The sequence below is a fragment of the Colossoma macropomum genome, unplaced genomic scaffold, assembly GCF_904425465.1.
Source record: "Colossoma macropomum unplaced genomic scaffold, Colossoma_macropomum, whole genome shotgun sequence".
NCBI classification, from domain to species: domain Eukaryota; kingdom Metazoa; phylum Chordata; class Actinopteri; order Characiformes; family Serrasalmidae; genus Colossoma; species Colossoma macropomum.
In genome coordinates, this window is record NW_023494793.1 from 2162384 (window position 1) to 2175843 (window position 13460).

Below are 13460 nucleotides of genomic sequence, written 5' to 3' on the forward strand. Positions count from 1 at the left end.
ATGCTTCGAGGTGACTTCGAGTTAGCTTAGCTGTCGTTAGCACTGTTGTTGCCTCTCAGCCCAAGATTAGAGTGATGAACATTTATCAGGACAGCAGTTTAATGAGAAACCGTCTGAAATGTTTCAGTGATGTTGAAAACAGGATCGATCACCAAACCCTTGGAACTCTCTGTACAGGTTACCGTGCTGGTCCTTCAGGTTTTCGGCCAGATTTGATGTGTTATTAGCCTTAGCTGAAGCAACATTTACATACTGGTTTGCTAATGTTCTCTACCTTTCCATCCTTATTTGCTTTGATGCCAAAGTATGTCCACTCAGAACTCCCGCTGTTTTCTTCATCGACTGAGACAGATCGCCAAGGCTGTGAAGCAACAGAACACAGAGGGAGTGTGTCATTGTGAAATATCACAGCTGTGATTTGGTCGCCGTAGATCATCACAGCCGTGATGTTATTGGCGATAACACACTCCTCGAGTGTTCTACTGCTTTAATACAACAGTTAAATAAATACAGTAATAAATTAATAAACTGGGCCGTGAACGCGGCGTTTAATATGTTTTAATGTTCGCAGCTCCTTCACCAAATTATAGTTCCTTAACGAGCAGCTTGTTGCTACGTCAGAATAACGAGCTCCGCCCACTCGCTGCACAGCCGGCAGCTCGTTCTCCAGCTCCTCACACTAAATTCCCAAACTGTCATCACCACTGAGCAGCTTTTTTGTTTTTTATTGTGGCAGTTTTATGGCTCAGTCTGATTTGGTCAGACTCTGAAGATCAGACTACACATTTGGCGAATGGTATTGGGTTCATTTCTGGCTGATTCCAGGTTGTTCAGCTGTTCTTCTGTCACAGCTGCCGACTGAAAAGCTGCTCAGTGGTGATGACAGTGTGGGAATTTAGTGTCGTCTCATCTTCAGAGTCTGACCAAATCGGCTGTCGGTCAAATGTGATCTTAAAAGTGTCCGTAAGAAGTAAAAATGTTCAAAAGGCTTGAGCGTCTCCTACAGCTGTCAGAGTCGTTGCTTAGCAACGGCGTCTCAGTGAAATGATACAGGGTTTGTGAAAAACCTGTGATGTTATGGTGAAATAACAGCACAGTTAGAGACGCTTCTCAACCAATCAGCTCGCGTGGCCGGAACTAACTGTTGTATAATTCAGCATAATAAACCGGAAGCTTATGCTGGTCAAAAGAAAGTGCAGTATCATTATGTATCAATACATCAGTAATTTTTAACAACACTGATGTAAAGTAGGTAAAGAAATCAGCTTTACCTGCTCTCGTTTTTTTAACTCAAGTAGTTCATTATGTAGGCCATTACACATCAGACGCGTCACGCAGTACAGCGCCGCGTAGCTTCAGGTAGCAGAGTGCTGCTATAGAACACAGGGAGATCCCAAAAACACCAGGTTCAAGTTCATTTTTACACTCTACTCATATAAATTGAGTGAAGTAAACGGTTCAGTGTCACTTTGCATCCGTTTACTAACGCTTTACAAACTGCCTGGTTTTGAGCTAAAAAGACCAGGCCTTTATTTACATTAGCTGAGCTAACTTACCGTTAACTTACTGCATCTGTCTGTCTATCTAGACTGGCTGCCTTTCTCTGCACAGATTTCAAGCCACATGTGATCTACGGTGGCTTTCTGTGGTTTCAATATGGCCTTAATTTAATGTAGTAATGGCAGAATGCTGTGTGACGTGCTGAGAAATTGAACAGTGTTCTAGGTCTTCCCAGATAGCGAGCATATATCGGTCTGCTGGCTTGATAAGGTCGGCATCCCGCTGACTCTTTGTCACCGCAGGTCCACCGTCTGGCCACCCAGATTACTGTCTTGCATACAAGCTCTAACTAGTTTTTAATCTCCTTAAACAGATTTTTAATGCACTAAGACTTTTATTTTAGAAAATAAACTAAGACAAAAATTGCAAACATCTGAGAAATGAAAAAATATGGCTAGATATAAAATGATTTTATAGAAAATGGTATTTCTGGCACTGAACTAGATTAAAATTATTTACTAAACTAATTTATAAAGTGGAAAATGAGCGATGATACGTGGAATTTTGTCTAATACGCCCAGAAAACGCTGAGCAAAACGCTGGTGGACCGCCAGCTTTGCCATCAGTCCTATTCTCTTCCTATCAGGGATGGAGCTTCGACTCCCTGTCAGCATTGGTTTGCGTTCCTCCGTTACAAACAATGGTTTTGAATTTTTGGATGCTGTGCAACGCGACGTGTCCGGTGTGCGACAGCCTTATGCCTAGCATAAATCCAAAACCAAAGCTGTATGACTCCCTGCCTGCTATTTAAAGCACTCTTTGGATGTAGAAGCCATAGTTTCATGACCTATGCAGTGGGCTGTGTAGGGAGTAGGGAGCCATTTGAGATTCAGGCCTGGTAATTAACTAATTAGTTGAATCAGCTGTGCTCGAGCGGAAACATCACCTACAACCACACAGGAATCCGAATCCACTGCAATCCTGGGAGGAATGATGTAAAAATATTCACTTTTTCTCTTATTTTGTTAAGTATGTATTAAAACTGTCCTTAACTGCCTGTGTAGGAGAACAAAGTGGCCTTAAACGGCCCCAGGAACTGTGTACGATTGAGTGAGAGATGAATGAGGTGAATTTTCCACATTGCCTGTATGTTTCCTGTCTCAGTGGGACCACTGTACAGCCCCTCCAAGACGGACCTCAGTCTTTTAGAGGCAGCGGCAAATCCATTTCAGAAGACGGAAGGAATTTTCTCACACGGAAACTGAAGAGGGTCAGTCAGAGAGACGGCACATTCAGAATTAAATCAGATTAGCGTCAGAATTACTGCAGCATTTTGTTATTTAAACATACAAAATGCAGCTGTGTGATCACCTCATCATTTTCTTTGAGCTAGAACGTTCATATTAGCCTATAAATGGTTCTTTCTTAGCAATTATTTCTATGTTGGACAGTTTTTTTCCCACAGTTTTGTCGAAATACCCCCTTTTAGAGTGCAATGTTAATGTTATGTAACATGCGTTTGGATACATATGATTTACAGGACCTGATGGTGGCTCATTCTCAGCACTGCAGTAACACTGACGTGGTGGTGGTGTGTTGGTGTGTGTTGCGCTGGTACATGTGGATCAGACACAACAGTGCTGCTGGAGTTTTTAAACACTGTGTCCACTCACTGTCCACTCTATTAGACCCTCCTACCTTGTCAGTCCACCTTGTAGATGTAAAGTCAGAGACGATAGCTCATCTGCTGCTGCACAGTTTGTGTTGGTCATCCTCTAGTCCTTGATCAGTGGTCTCAGGACGCTGCCCACAGGATGCTGTTGGCTGGATATTTTTGGTTGGTGGACTATTCTCAGTCCAGCAGTGACACTGAGGTGTTTAAATACTCCAGCAGCACTGCTGTGTCTGATCCACTCAGACCAGCGCAACACACACTAACACACCACCACCACGTCAGTGTTACTGCAGTGCTGAGAATGATCCACCACCCACATAGTACCTGCTCTGTGAGGGTCCATGGGGGTCCTGACCACTGAAGAACAGGGTAAAAGGGGGCTAACAAAGTATCAGAGAAACAGATGGACTACAGTCTGTAACTGTAGAACTACAAAGTGCACCTATATAGTAAGTGGAGCTGATAAAATGGACAATGAGCGTAGAAACAAGGAGGTGGTCATAATGTTATGCCTGATCGGTGTAATTCTGTGGAAACAGTGTTATAATAATGCTTAAAAACACTCTTTACATTCTTTTGATTGAAGTGATAAAAAAGCTAAAAGAGCCGTCTGACAGTTATTAGAGAGCAAGAGAAAAAAATCCTCTCCTTTCATTTGTAGCCAAGTTCAGACTTTATCTTCAGACGTCCTCACAGAACTTAAACTCACACAGAGTCAAATGAGGTCAAGAGGAGATTAGACGCACTTTCAGTCTAGACCAGGGCTCCTCAGGTCCAGTCCTGTAGGGCCAGTGTCCAGCACTATTAGGTGGTTTCCTCCTCAAACACACCCACTAAACCTGCCAGTTAACAGACGAGTTTAATCAGGTGTGTCTGAGCAGGAAAATCACCAAACTGGGCAGGACGCCGGATCTCCCGGACCGGATTTGAGGAGGTCTAGACCTTCAGACAGACTAAATGCACCCTTAACGTGGACAAATGTACGTCTCATAGCTAAAAACAGCAGTAACAGCCTTATATGGCCTGAAATGTGTCCGTACTTTAGTCCATGTTTATGGATAACAGTGTGTCAGAAACCACATAATGAAGTCTATCAGAGATACTGAACAAGTGTGTGAACGTTCAGACATGCAGTTAGCTTAATGCTAATTGGTGAGTTTGGGGATGCATGATAATTTTGGACTCGCTGGGTGGGAATCTAACATGACTTAAGTGTGGAGAAAATTGGGTAAAATTGCAAAAGATCAAAGATATCAACTTTGGATAGATGTTTAGATTTGACTGATATCTGATAAAGTATTTATTGAACTCTAGAAGGTCGGAGTGTTTAGGTGATGCTGGATTACAGCACTGAAATATACGTATTTTACTCATTTTAGTGCATTTATAACCCAACAGAACTATTCACTATGTTATTCACCAATCAGTCATAACATTCCTTGTTTCTACGCTCATTGTCCATTTTATCAGCTCCACTTACTATATAGGTGCACTTTGTAGTTCTACAGTTACAGACTGTAGTCCATCTGTTTCTCTGATACTTTGTTAGCCCCCTTTTACCCTGTTCTTCAGTGGTCAGGACCCCCATGGACCCTCACAGAGCAGGTACTATTTGGGTGGTGGATCATTCTCAGCACTGCAGTAACACTGACGTGGTGGTGTGTTAGTGTGTGTTGTGCTGGTCTGAGTGGATCAGACACAGCAGTGCTGCTGGAGTTTTTAAACACCTCAGTGTAGCTGCTGGACTGACAACCAAAAACACCCAGCCAGCAGCGTCCTGTGGGCAGTGTCCTGTGACCACTGATGGAGGACTAGACCACGGGTGTCACACTCAGTCACTTAAAGGGCCCTATTAAAAATTCTCAACAAATTTGTGGGCCAGCTAAGTTTTTATTTTATTTTTACTTGTCATTTTGCCCTGACCCTGACCGGCCATCGTTTACTCAAAATATACCAAAACTAAAATGGTAAAAAACAGGCACTGAATACTTGAACGATTCAAAAATAAATTTAAATAAAAACATGTTGTTTCGTATAAAACAACTACAAACGACTACATTAGCTCTTTAAATGTGCCCAGTGTACAGTAGGTTTTTAAAACTGCCCATTCGCTTGAACTGGACACCTGGCATCTTTTTTTTTGTGTGCTGCCATCCCATTGATTGTTGGGAGGGGGTGGAAGCACACATTACATTGCCATGCATGCTGGGAACTGTAGTGCAGTTCATGGCGAAATGGGCTAATAATAATAGGAGATTGAAATCATTTTAATCATTGTGCCGCGGGCCTTGTATTTGACACATGGGGACGAGAGGATGACCAACACTGACCAACTGTACAGCAGCAGATAAGCTATCATCTCTGACTTTACATCTACAAGGTGGACTGACAAGGTAGGAGTGTCTAATAGAGTGGACAGTGAGTGGACACAGTGTTTAAAAACTCCACCACCACGTCAGTGTTACTGCAGTGCTGAGAATGATCCACCACCCAAATAGTACCTGCTCTGTAAGGGTCCATGGGGGTCCTGACCACTGAAGAACAGGGTAACAGAGTGCAGAGAAACAGATGGACTACAGCACCTGAATATTGGGCATCGTCCCCCACCATCACCCCTAAGTGGCCTATAAGCTTCCACTTCTTGTTAGCTGTATTAGCCTCGTAGCTCCAGTGCTGAAACTAAAGAAATGATCTTCAGACACCAAACACGTCTCAGCTGCCCGAATGTGTGAATAAGTGTGAAGTGAAGTTTCTCTGAGCTGCTCCTGTCGGTGTTTTTCCTCCTGTCTGTCCGTCTGTGTTCCCTCCTCTGTAACTCCAGACTCCACAGTCTGGAGCCTTTCAGTCATTTTCCTGATTCACCTGTTGGCTCAGCGTTTGGACCGAAAAGGGCTTTTTCTGTTTGTTCAGCTGAGAGTCTGTCTCAGTATAACACAACTACAGCAGCAGGCCTCCCTCTCTCTCTCTCTCCCTCTCTCCCTCTCTCTCTCTCTCTCTCTCTCTGTCTCTCTCTCACCCTCTCTCTCACCCTCTCTCTCTCTCTCCCTCTCTCTCACCCTCTCTCTCTCCCTCTCTCTCTCTCTCTCCCTCTCTCTCTGTCTCCCTCTCTCTCTCACCCTCTCTCTCTCCCTCTCTCTCTCTCCCTCTCTCTCTCTCTCACCCTCTCTCTCTCTCTCTCTCTCTCTCTCTCACCCTCTCTCTCTCTCTCTCTCTCTCTCTCACCCTCTCTCCCTCCCTCTCTCTCTCTCTCTCCCTCTCTCTCCCTCTCTCTCTCTCTCTCTCTCTCTCTCTCTCTCTCTCTCTCTCCCTCTCTCTCTCCCTCTCTCCCCCTCTCTCATCCTCTCTCTCCCTCTCCCTCTCTCTCTCGGGGGGTCCGAGCCCCCATGAGCGTCGCCAACGGCGACAGTGGCAAGGAACAACTCCCTAAGAGTAAGAGGAAGAAACCTTGAGAGGAACCAACACTCAGAAGGGGAACCCATCCTCCTCTGGTCGACACCGGATAGTAAACATTGTTAGTATAAAGTATTGTAGTACAAAAACAGGGAAAACAGGCGGATCAGTGGTTTGAGTAGTTTGAGTTAATGCAGCAGCAGCAGGAGGGTCGGTTCATGCAGGTGAGGTTTGCACAGCGTTGTACAGCATGAAGCTCCATGGTGGTCAAACCAGTCCAGAAGGCTGGTGAGCAGTGGCACCCGATCAAGGCAGAGTGTGTTGTGCTGAAGCAACAGCATCAGACCCACAGGATGGGCAGCTGTTCAACTCAGCAAAGAAAGGAAAAACACACAGAGAGTCAGTTCTGTAAAGAGGGACTGATCACAGATTACAGTGTAACAGAGCAGCAGAGACTCCAGCAAGTCTAGTTATTACAGCCTCACTAAGAGGAAGAAACCAGAAAGGTAACAGAGTCATGAGGCTCCCTGAGATGTCGGCGCCCCTCCACTCCACAGTCAACAAACCTGAGTGAGTGCGTGAGGCAGCAGGACGACAGCACCAACACTAATTACCAAAGGCTCAATTGAACAAGTGGGTTTTTAGCCTAGACCTAAAGACTGAGGCTGTGTCTGAGTCCTGAACACTGACTGGAAGAATTGGGGGGCTTTGTACGAGAAGGCTCTCCCCCCTGATGTAACTTCATTAATTCTAGGTAATCTCCTCCTTTCTCTCCCTCCATCACTGTCTTCTCTCTTTCTCTCTCTCTCAAGTTCAAGTTTGCTTTACTGACATGACAAATTTACTTTTGCAAAACACTACAAAAATTATATATATATATATATATATATATAATATTGTATAATTATATATATATATATATATATATATATATATATATATATATATATATATATATATATGTTATTCTCTCTCCTCCTTCTCTCTCTCTTTCTGTCTCTCCCCCTTTTTTCCCCTCTTTCTTACTCTCGGTTCATAGTAGATCCTGCTTCGTCGTTCTCTCCCTCACTCTGTCTCTCCCTCTTCCCCTCCCTCTCTCTCCTCTTCATTTCTTTCTCTAACTACTTTGCGCTCATAGCTGCTTCCCTCTCCACCCCCTCTCTCTTTCTCCTCCCCCTTCTCTCTCCCTCTCTCTCTCTCTGAGGTGCCCCCTCTCACTCCTCTCTCTCCTCAGCTCTCTGCTCCTCTGTGGATTGTCTCCTGGTCTCGTGGTCTCCTGTCTCTGGAGCGTGTGTGGAGCACCATGCCTGCAGGCAGGACTCGCTCTGGGCTGTCCGTGTTCAGTCTGACCGCGCTGACCGTGCTGCTGCAGTGCTGGACTCCAGCTTTAGGAGTATCTCTGAGTGGAGTTTTGGGTTTGGACGGAGAGACAAAGCAACATGTGGAGCAGAAGATCAAGCCTGCAGCAGGTACTGAGTAACATTAACCCCTTAAACTCCTCTCTGTCTCCATATCCGAGTGTTTTATTCACTAACTGCACTGGAAACTGTGAAATAATAGAGTTATTAGTAAATTATACACCCTTAACTCATTAATGTCCATGTTTAATGTCTTATATTCCCTTTGGGTCCACATGTTATCTGAGCTTGCATGAAAAGGTTCTTGAAATCAGTGAAACTGTATTGCTGAAATTATCACTACATTATTTGTACCACCAATTTTCAACAAAACCAATCCAGAAAAAAAATCCAGTTTTGATTGTTAATAAAAGTATGAAAATGGGTACAGCCGGATGTTCATGAGTGGATCAGTCGATTACACTGCAAAAAATGGTGTCTTGTTAAGTGAAATGATCTTAAATCTAGTCAATATATTTAATAGTTCCCATTCTGAGATGGTTGTGCACTTATTATAAGATTACTTAACTTATTTCTAGACATTATTTACTTGTTTTATGTCGTTTTATTAAGCATTATGATCTATGATCTCACTGTATTGGCAGATAATGTTGCTGGTTTCAAGCTCATTTCATAAAACAAGCAAAATTACCTGCCTATATATTGAGATAATTTTACTGAATAAAATAACCTAAAATGAATAATATTGTCTAGAAATGAGGTAAATCATCTTAAATTAAGCTTATAACAATTTTAACAGGAGAAATATTAGATTTGTTGACTATATTTAAGATCATTTCACTTGACAAAAATACATTTTCTGCGGTGAATCTGTCAAGGCCATCTGATGCACCATCAACTGATGTACAGATCAACAGCTGTTGGACATGAATGGGTAAAAAAAAAGCCCAAAGCCTGAAAAAAGGGTTCTTTAGGATGATGCTAGAGAGGAATAACTTTTGGGGAGCCAAGAAGAGGATATGGGTCATTCGGTCCGATTGTATCAAGTAATTTTTATATTCAGGTACATTAAATGTTGAAGTTGGGGCTCGGCGATTAATCGATTATTATTTTTAGTTATGAATTTGGCTTCCAATGATTATGAAAACAAGATATGCACACAATATTGCTCTCATTTAGTCTTGTGGTATATATCCGGCACACTATATACGCTATAGATGCTATAGATGGTTCTACGTTTATAGAACTGATTCAAAAAGGGTTCCACATAGCACCCAAAAGCGTTCCTCAGACGGATGGAGAACGTGCTATGGATGGTTCTCTGTACAAACTTTTTGAAAAGGGTTCTTCTATTGTTGCAAGCTTGACACCGTAACATAGAAGAACCCTTTTAGGTGCTATACTGAAGTACACTGCAAAAAACAGTATCTTGTCAAGTAAAATTATCTCAAATATAGTCAATAAATCGAATATTTCTCCTGTTGAGGTTGTTGTGAGCTTAATTTAAAATTATTTACTTTATTTCTAGACATTTCTTACTTGTTTTAAGTAATTTTATTAAGTATAATTATCTCACTATACTGGTAGGTAATTGTGCTTGTTATAAGAAATGAGCTTGAAACCAGCAAAACTATCTGCCAGTATAGTGAGAGATAGTTTTACTCAATAAAATGACTTAAAACAAGTAAAAATGTCTAGAAATAGGATACATAACCGTCTCAGAATGGGGAATATTAGATATATTGACTAGATTTAAGATCATTTCACTTGACAAGACACCATTTTTTGCAGTGTATTTTCAAAAAGGTTCTATTTAGAACCATATACAGCACATTCTCCATTAGGCTAAAGAACCGTTCCATGATGCAAAGAACCCTGTAATCATGCAAAGGGTTCTTTGAGAGTTTACAGTTCAATTTATACTGAAAATACAAAAAAGTGACCTCCCAGTTTTATACTGTATATACTATATTAATCTTAAAGCTTAATTAATTCATTAACTCAATTAATTCAGTAACTTTTATATTCAGTAGACAATTTGCATTCATGTATTCAGCATCTACTAAGAAACTAATGTGTACGTTCTGTAGTTATGAGAGGAGTTTAAGGGGTTAACAGTGATGTATGACTTTCTAACATCACTACGTATACACTCCCCGGCCACTTTATCAGAAACGCCTCTGTTGTAGCTCCACCCTGCTGGCGGGCGGTTAGAGACTGAAGCCCCTCTGTGGATGTACAGTTTGTGTTAGCCATCCTCCAGCCCTTCATCACTGGTCTACATAGTGGACCTTTGAGGTAGACGTTTCTAATAAAGTGGCCAGGGAAATGAGTGAGGTAGCTCTTTGGGATGATGCAGATGTTTGTCTCCATTACACAAGCTGAGTTTTCTCAGAGCTGACAGTTCTCTCTCCGCAAACCTGGGAGAGGAGTAAAGGTGTCAAAACCTCAGCCAAGAATCATGAATATTAAACTGGCATAAGGCTCGATTGGCTCAGCAGCTCTCTAGACTGGAGTACTCAGACACAGCTGAGCATGTTGGGCGACGTTCGTTCATTCCAGTGTTTTACTATCTGGCAGATGAATGAGGTGCAGCGGAACTGAATAAGCAAATAATCGTGCATCAGAATGTCTCAACAAGAGGAAAGATAACCAAGGAATCCCTTTTAGAACATTTCAAAAGGCCAGACTAATGGGATTTATGAGCAAGCGAGAGATTGACTCTAATGTTACTGAGGAAATATGGGTAATGACAGGCTTAGAGGTTCAATCGCCCCTCAAGATTTTCCATGGAGCTAGCGGGCCCTTCTCTGGCGTCCTTGATAGAGCATTTAAACCTCTACATAATGAGAAAAGCAGAAGGGTTTGGGTTTTACTCTACTTTATTTGCTCAAATGTGGGGCAAAAGCGAATGAGTACATTATCAGATGCGATCAATGATGACACAATGGCCCAGTCCCATTTCTCATTTTTACCCCTACCCCTTGTTTTCGAGGATCTTCTTGCCCCTGGGAACTGAGTTACAGGGTAGTGGTTGAAATCGTCCCTCTGAAATGGGACCCTCAAATAAAAAGAGCATCACTTCATTAATAGCTACTAGTGCTGCTCTGTAGGCGACCCTGCCAGTCTGCAGTGACAGCAGAGGAGGGTAAAGTTCAGCTCCTCACTGCTGGGCTTTAGTTACATTTAGGGCATCAGATGCCTTCAAAGAGGGGGGCAATTATTTATTATCACCCACCCCTAATTCTTCAGTGATATGAAGCTGAAGTCAGTTTTTTTTTCGCCAGCTTCTCTTTCAAATTTTCCTGTTCCACCTTAAATGGTGCAGCAGTTACATTCTGGCGCTTCAGGCGTCAGAACTGCTGGACTATTTAAGGTGGAATGGGAAAGTTAGGTATCCAGCTACTGAGACATTAGCATGCTACTAGTGATTTTTTATGCTTGTTGTGAAGAAAACGACCATAATCCACTGAAACAACGTTAAACTAAGATGATATGATGGTTATTTGTAATTTTTAACAGAGAATTTTTTCACATTTGTGGGTTTCTTTGGTCTCTTGTTCAGCCATCTTGCTTCTTTTTCTCATAACTCTCTGTTTAGAGTCTTTGAAAAACCTCAGTTTGGAGGGTCATGTAGCCCAAACACTTCGCCCTACCCCTCTATCTCAACAAGAATTGGGACACCCTACCCCTAGACATGAACACGCAAAACAGAGGGCTGAGGGCTGAGTGGGAGGGGCGAGGGGTGAAATGGGATTGGGCCAAACAGACAGCTGGTGGTAAAAGATGTGTTATCACCATCATAGTGCTACTTATGTGTACTTTTTGTTGTAAGTACAGATAATCATAGTGCTTACAAGATCACAATTTAACCATTTTCCCCCTTAAGTAAACCCGAGAGGTCCATAAGTATTTGGACAGTGACAAAGTTGAAGCAAGAGGCGCCTTTTGGTGTTGCTGAGCTCGACGGTGTATTTCTTCTTTTAAACAATGTACCAGGTTGTTAATTTGGGCACTTGTAAAGTTATTGCCATCTCTCTGGTTGGTTTGTTTTGTTTTTTTCAGCCTAATCACGGCCAGCTTCACTTGCATGGACACATCTTTGGGCTGCATATTGAGATTTACCATAAACCTAATGCATATTCAACACTTGGAATTGACTTCAAAACTTCTTGTCGCCTTAATTTGTGACGAAATAACGAGGGAACAGGCCACACCTGGCCGTTAAACTGCTTATCAGCGAAGTGTCCGATTACTTTTGGGTCTGTGAAAGTAGAAGGACTATGCTGCAGTATCTAATGTTAAAGCCATTGAATTAAAGCTGAAAGTCTACGCTTCAAACACATCTTGACGTCTTCGTTTAAAATCCATTGCGGTGGTGTACAGAGGCAAAAGTACAGAAATGGTCACTGTCCAAATACTTATGGACCTGACTGTAGTTGAGTTGCTAAGACATGTTCGGTGTCTGAAGTTTGCTTCTTTAGTTTTGGACTGAGGCTGGTGTGGCTAACCAGTAATCGAAACATGTGTACACCAATTAGCATCCAGCCAGTCAAGGTAATGACAGGTAATCTGAACTTGCTTATGTGGTTTCAGACACTGTTTATAAACATGGACTGAAGTACAGAATGAACTCAGGCTCCAAGGTGGCTCAGAGGCTATACTGGGAGCTTTAGAAGAGCTTTATTGAATGGTTCTATATGGAAACGTTTTTTTTAACTAAAGAAGCATTGAAGAACCATCTTTTTTAAGAGTGTACTACACGCTTGTAAAGGGAGAGGTGAGGGAGGGGGTTGCAATATGCCACCTCACCACTAGATGCCACTAAATCTTACAATAAAATGTATCATGAACATCAGATTTACACAGATCAGGCATAACATTATGACCACCTCCTTGTTTCTACACTCATTGTCCATTTTATCAGCTCCACTTACTATATAGGTACACTATGTAGTTCTACAGTTACAGACTGTAGTCCATCTGTTTCTCTGATACTTTGTCAGCCCCCTTTTACCCTGTTCTTCAGTGGTCAGGACCCCCATGGACCCTCACAGAGCAGGTACTATTTGGGTGGTGAATCATTCTCAGCACTGCAGTAACACTGACGTGACGTGGTGGTGTGTTAGTGTGTGTTGTGCTGGTGTGAGTGGATCAGACACAGCAGTGCTGCTGGAGTTTTTAAACACTGTGTCCACTCACTGTCCACTCTATTAGACACTCCTACCTTGTCAGTCCACCTTGTAGATGTAAAGTCAGAGACGATAGCTCATCTGCTGCTGCACAGTTTGTGTTGGTCATCCTCTAGTCCTTCATCAGCGGTCACAGGATACTGCCCACAGGACGCTGTTGGCTGGATATTTTTGGTTGGTGGACTATTCTCAGTCCAGCAGTGACACTGAGGTGTTAAAACACTCCAGCAGCACTACTGTGTCTGATCCACTCGTACCAGCACAACACACACTAACACACCACCACCACGTCAGTGTTACTGCAGTGCTGAGAATGATCCACCACCCAAATAGTACCTGCTCTGT

General features: G+C 42.6%; 1 protein-coding gene across 2 annotated transcripts in view; it reads left to right on the plus strand.

Annotated features, from left to right (window-relative positions):
• The first annotated feature begins 7729 nt into the window (after positions 1-7729).
• Positions 7730-13460, plus strand: part of si:ch1073-459j12.1 (inactive carboxypeptidase-like protein X2) — a 55326-nt gene continuing 49595 nt past the window's right edge. The window contains exon 1 of one of the 2 annotated variants that reach the window (XM_036578195.1): positions 7730-8034. In XM_036578195.1, coding sequence (XP_036434088.1) covers positions 7869-8034 — 166 coding nt within the window. In that variant the 5' untranslated portion in view covers positions 7730-7868. The remainder of the gene's footprint in view (positions 8035-13460) is intronic. The other variant, XM_036578194.1, reaches the window with a different exon arrangement.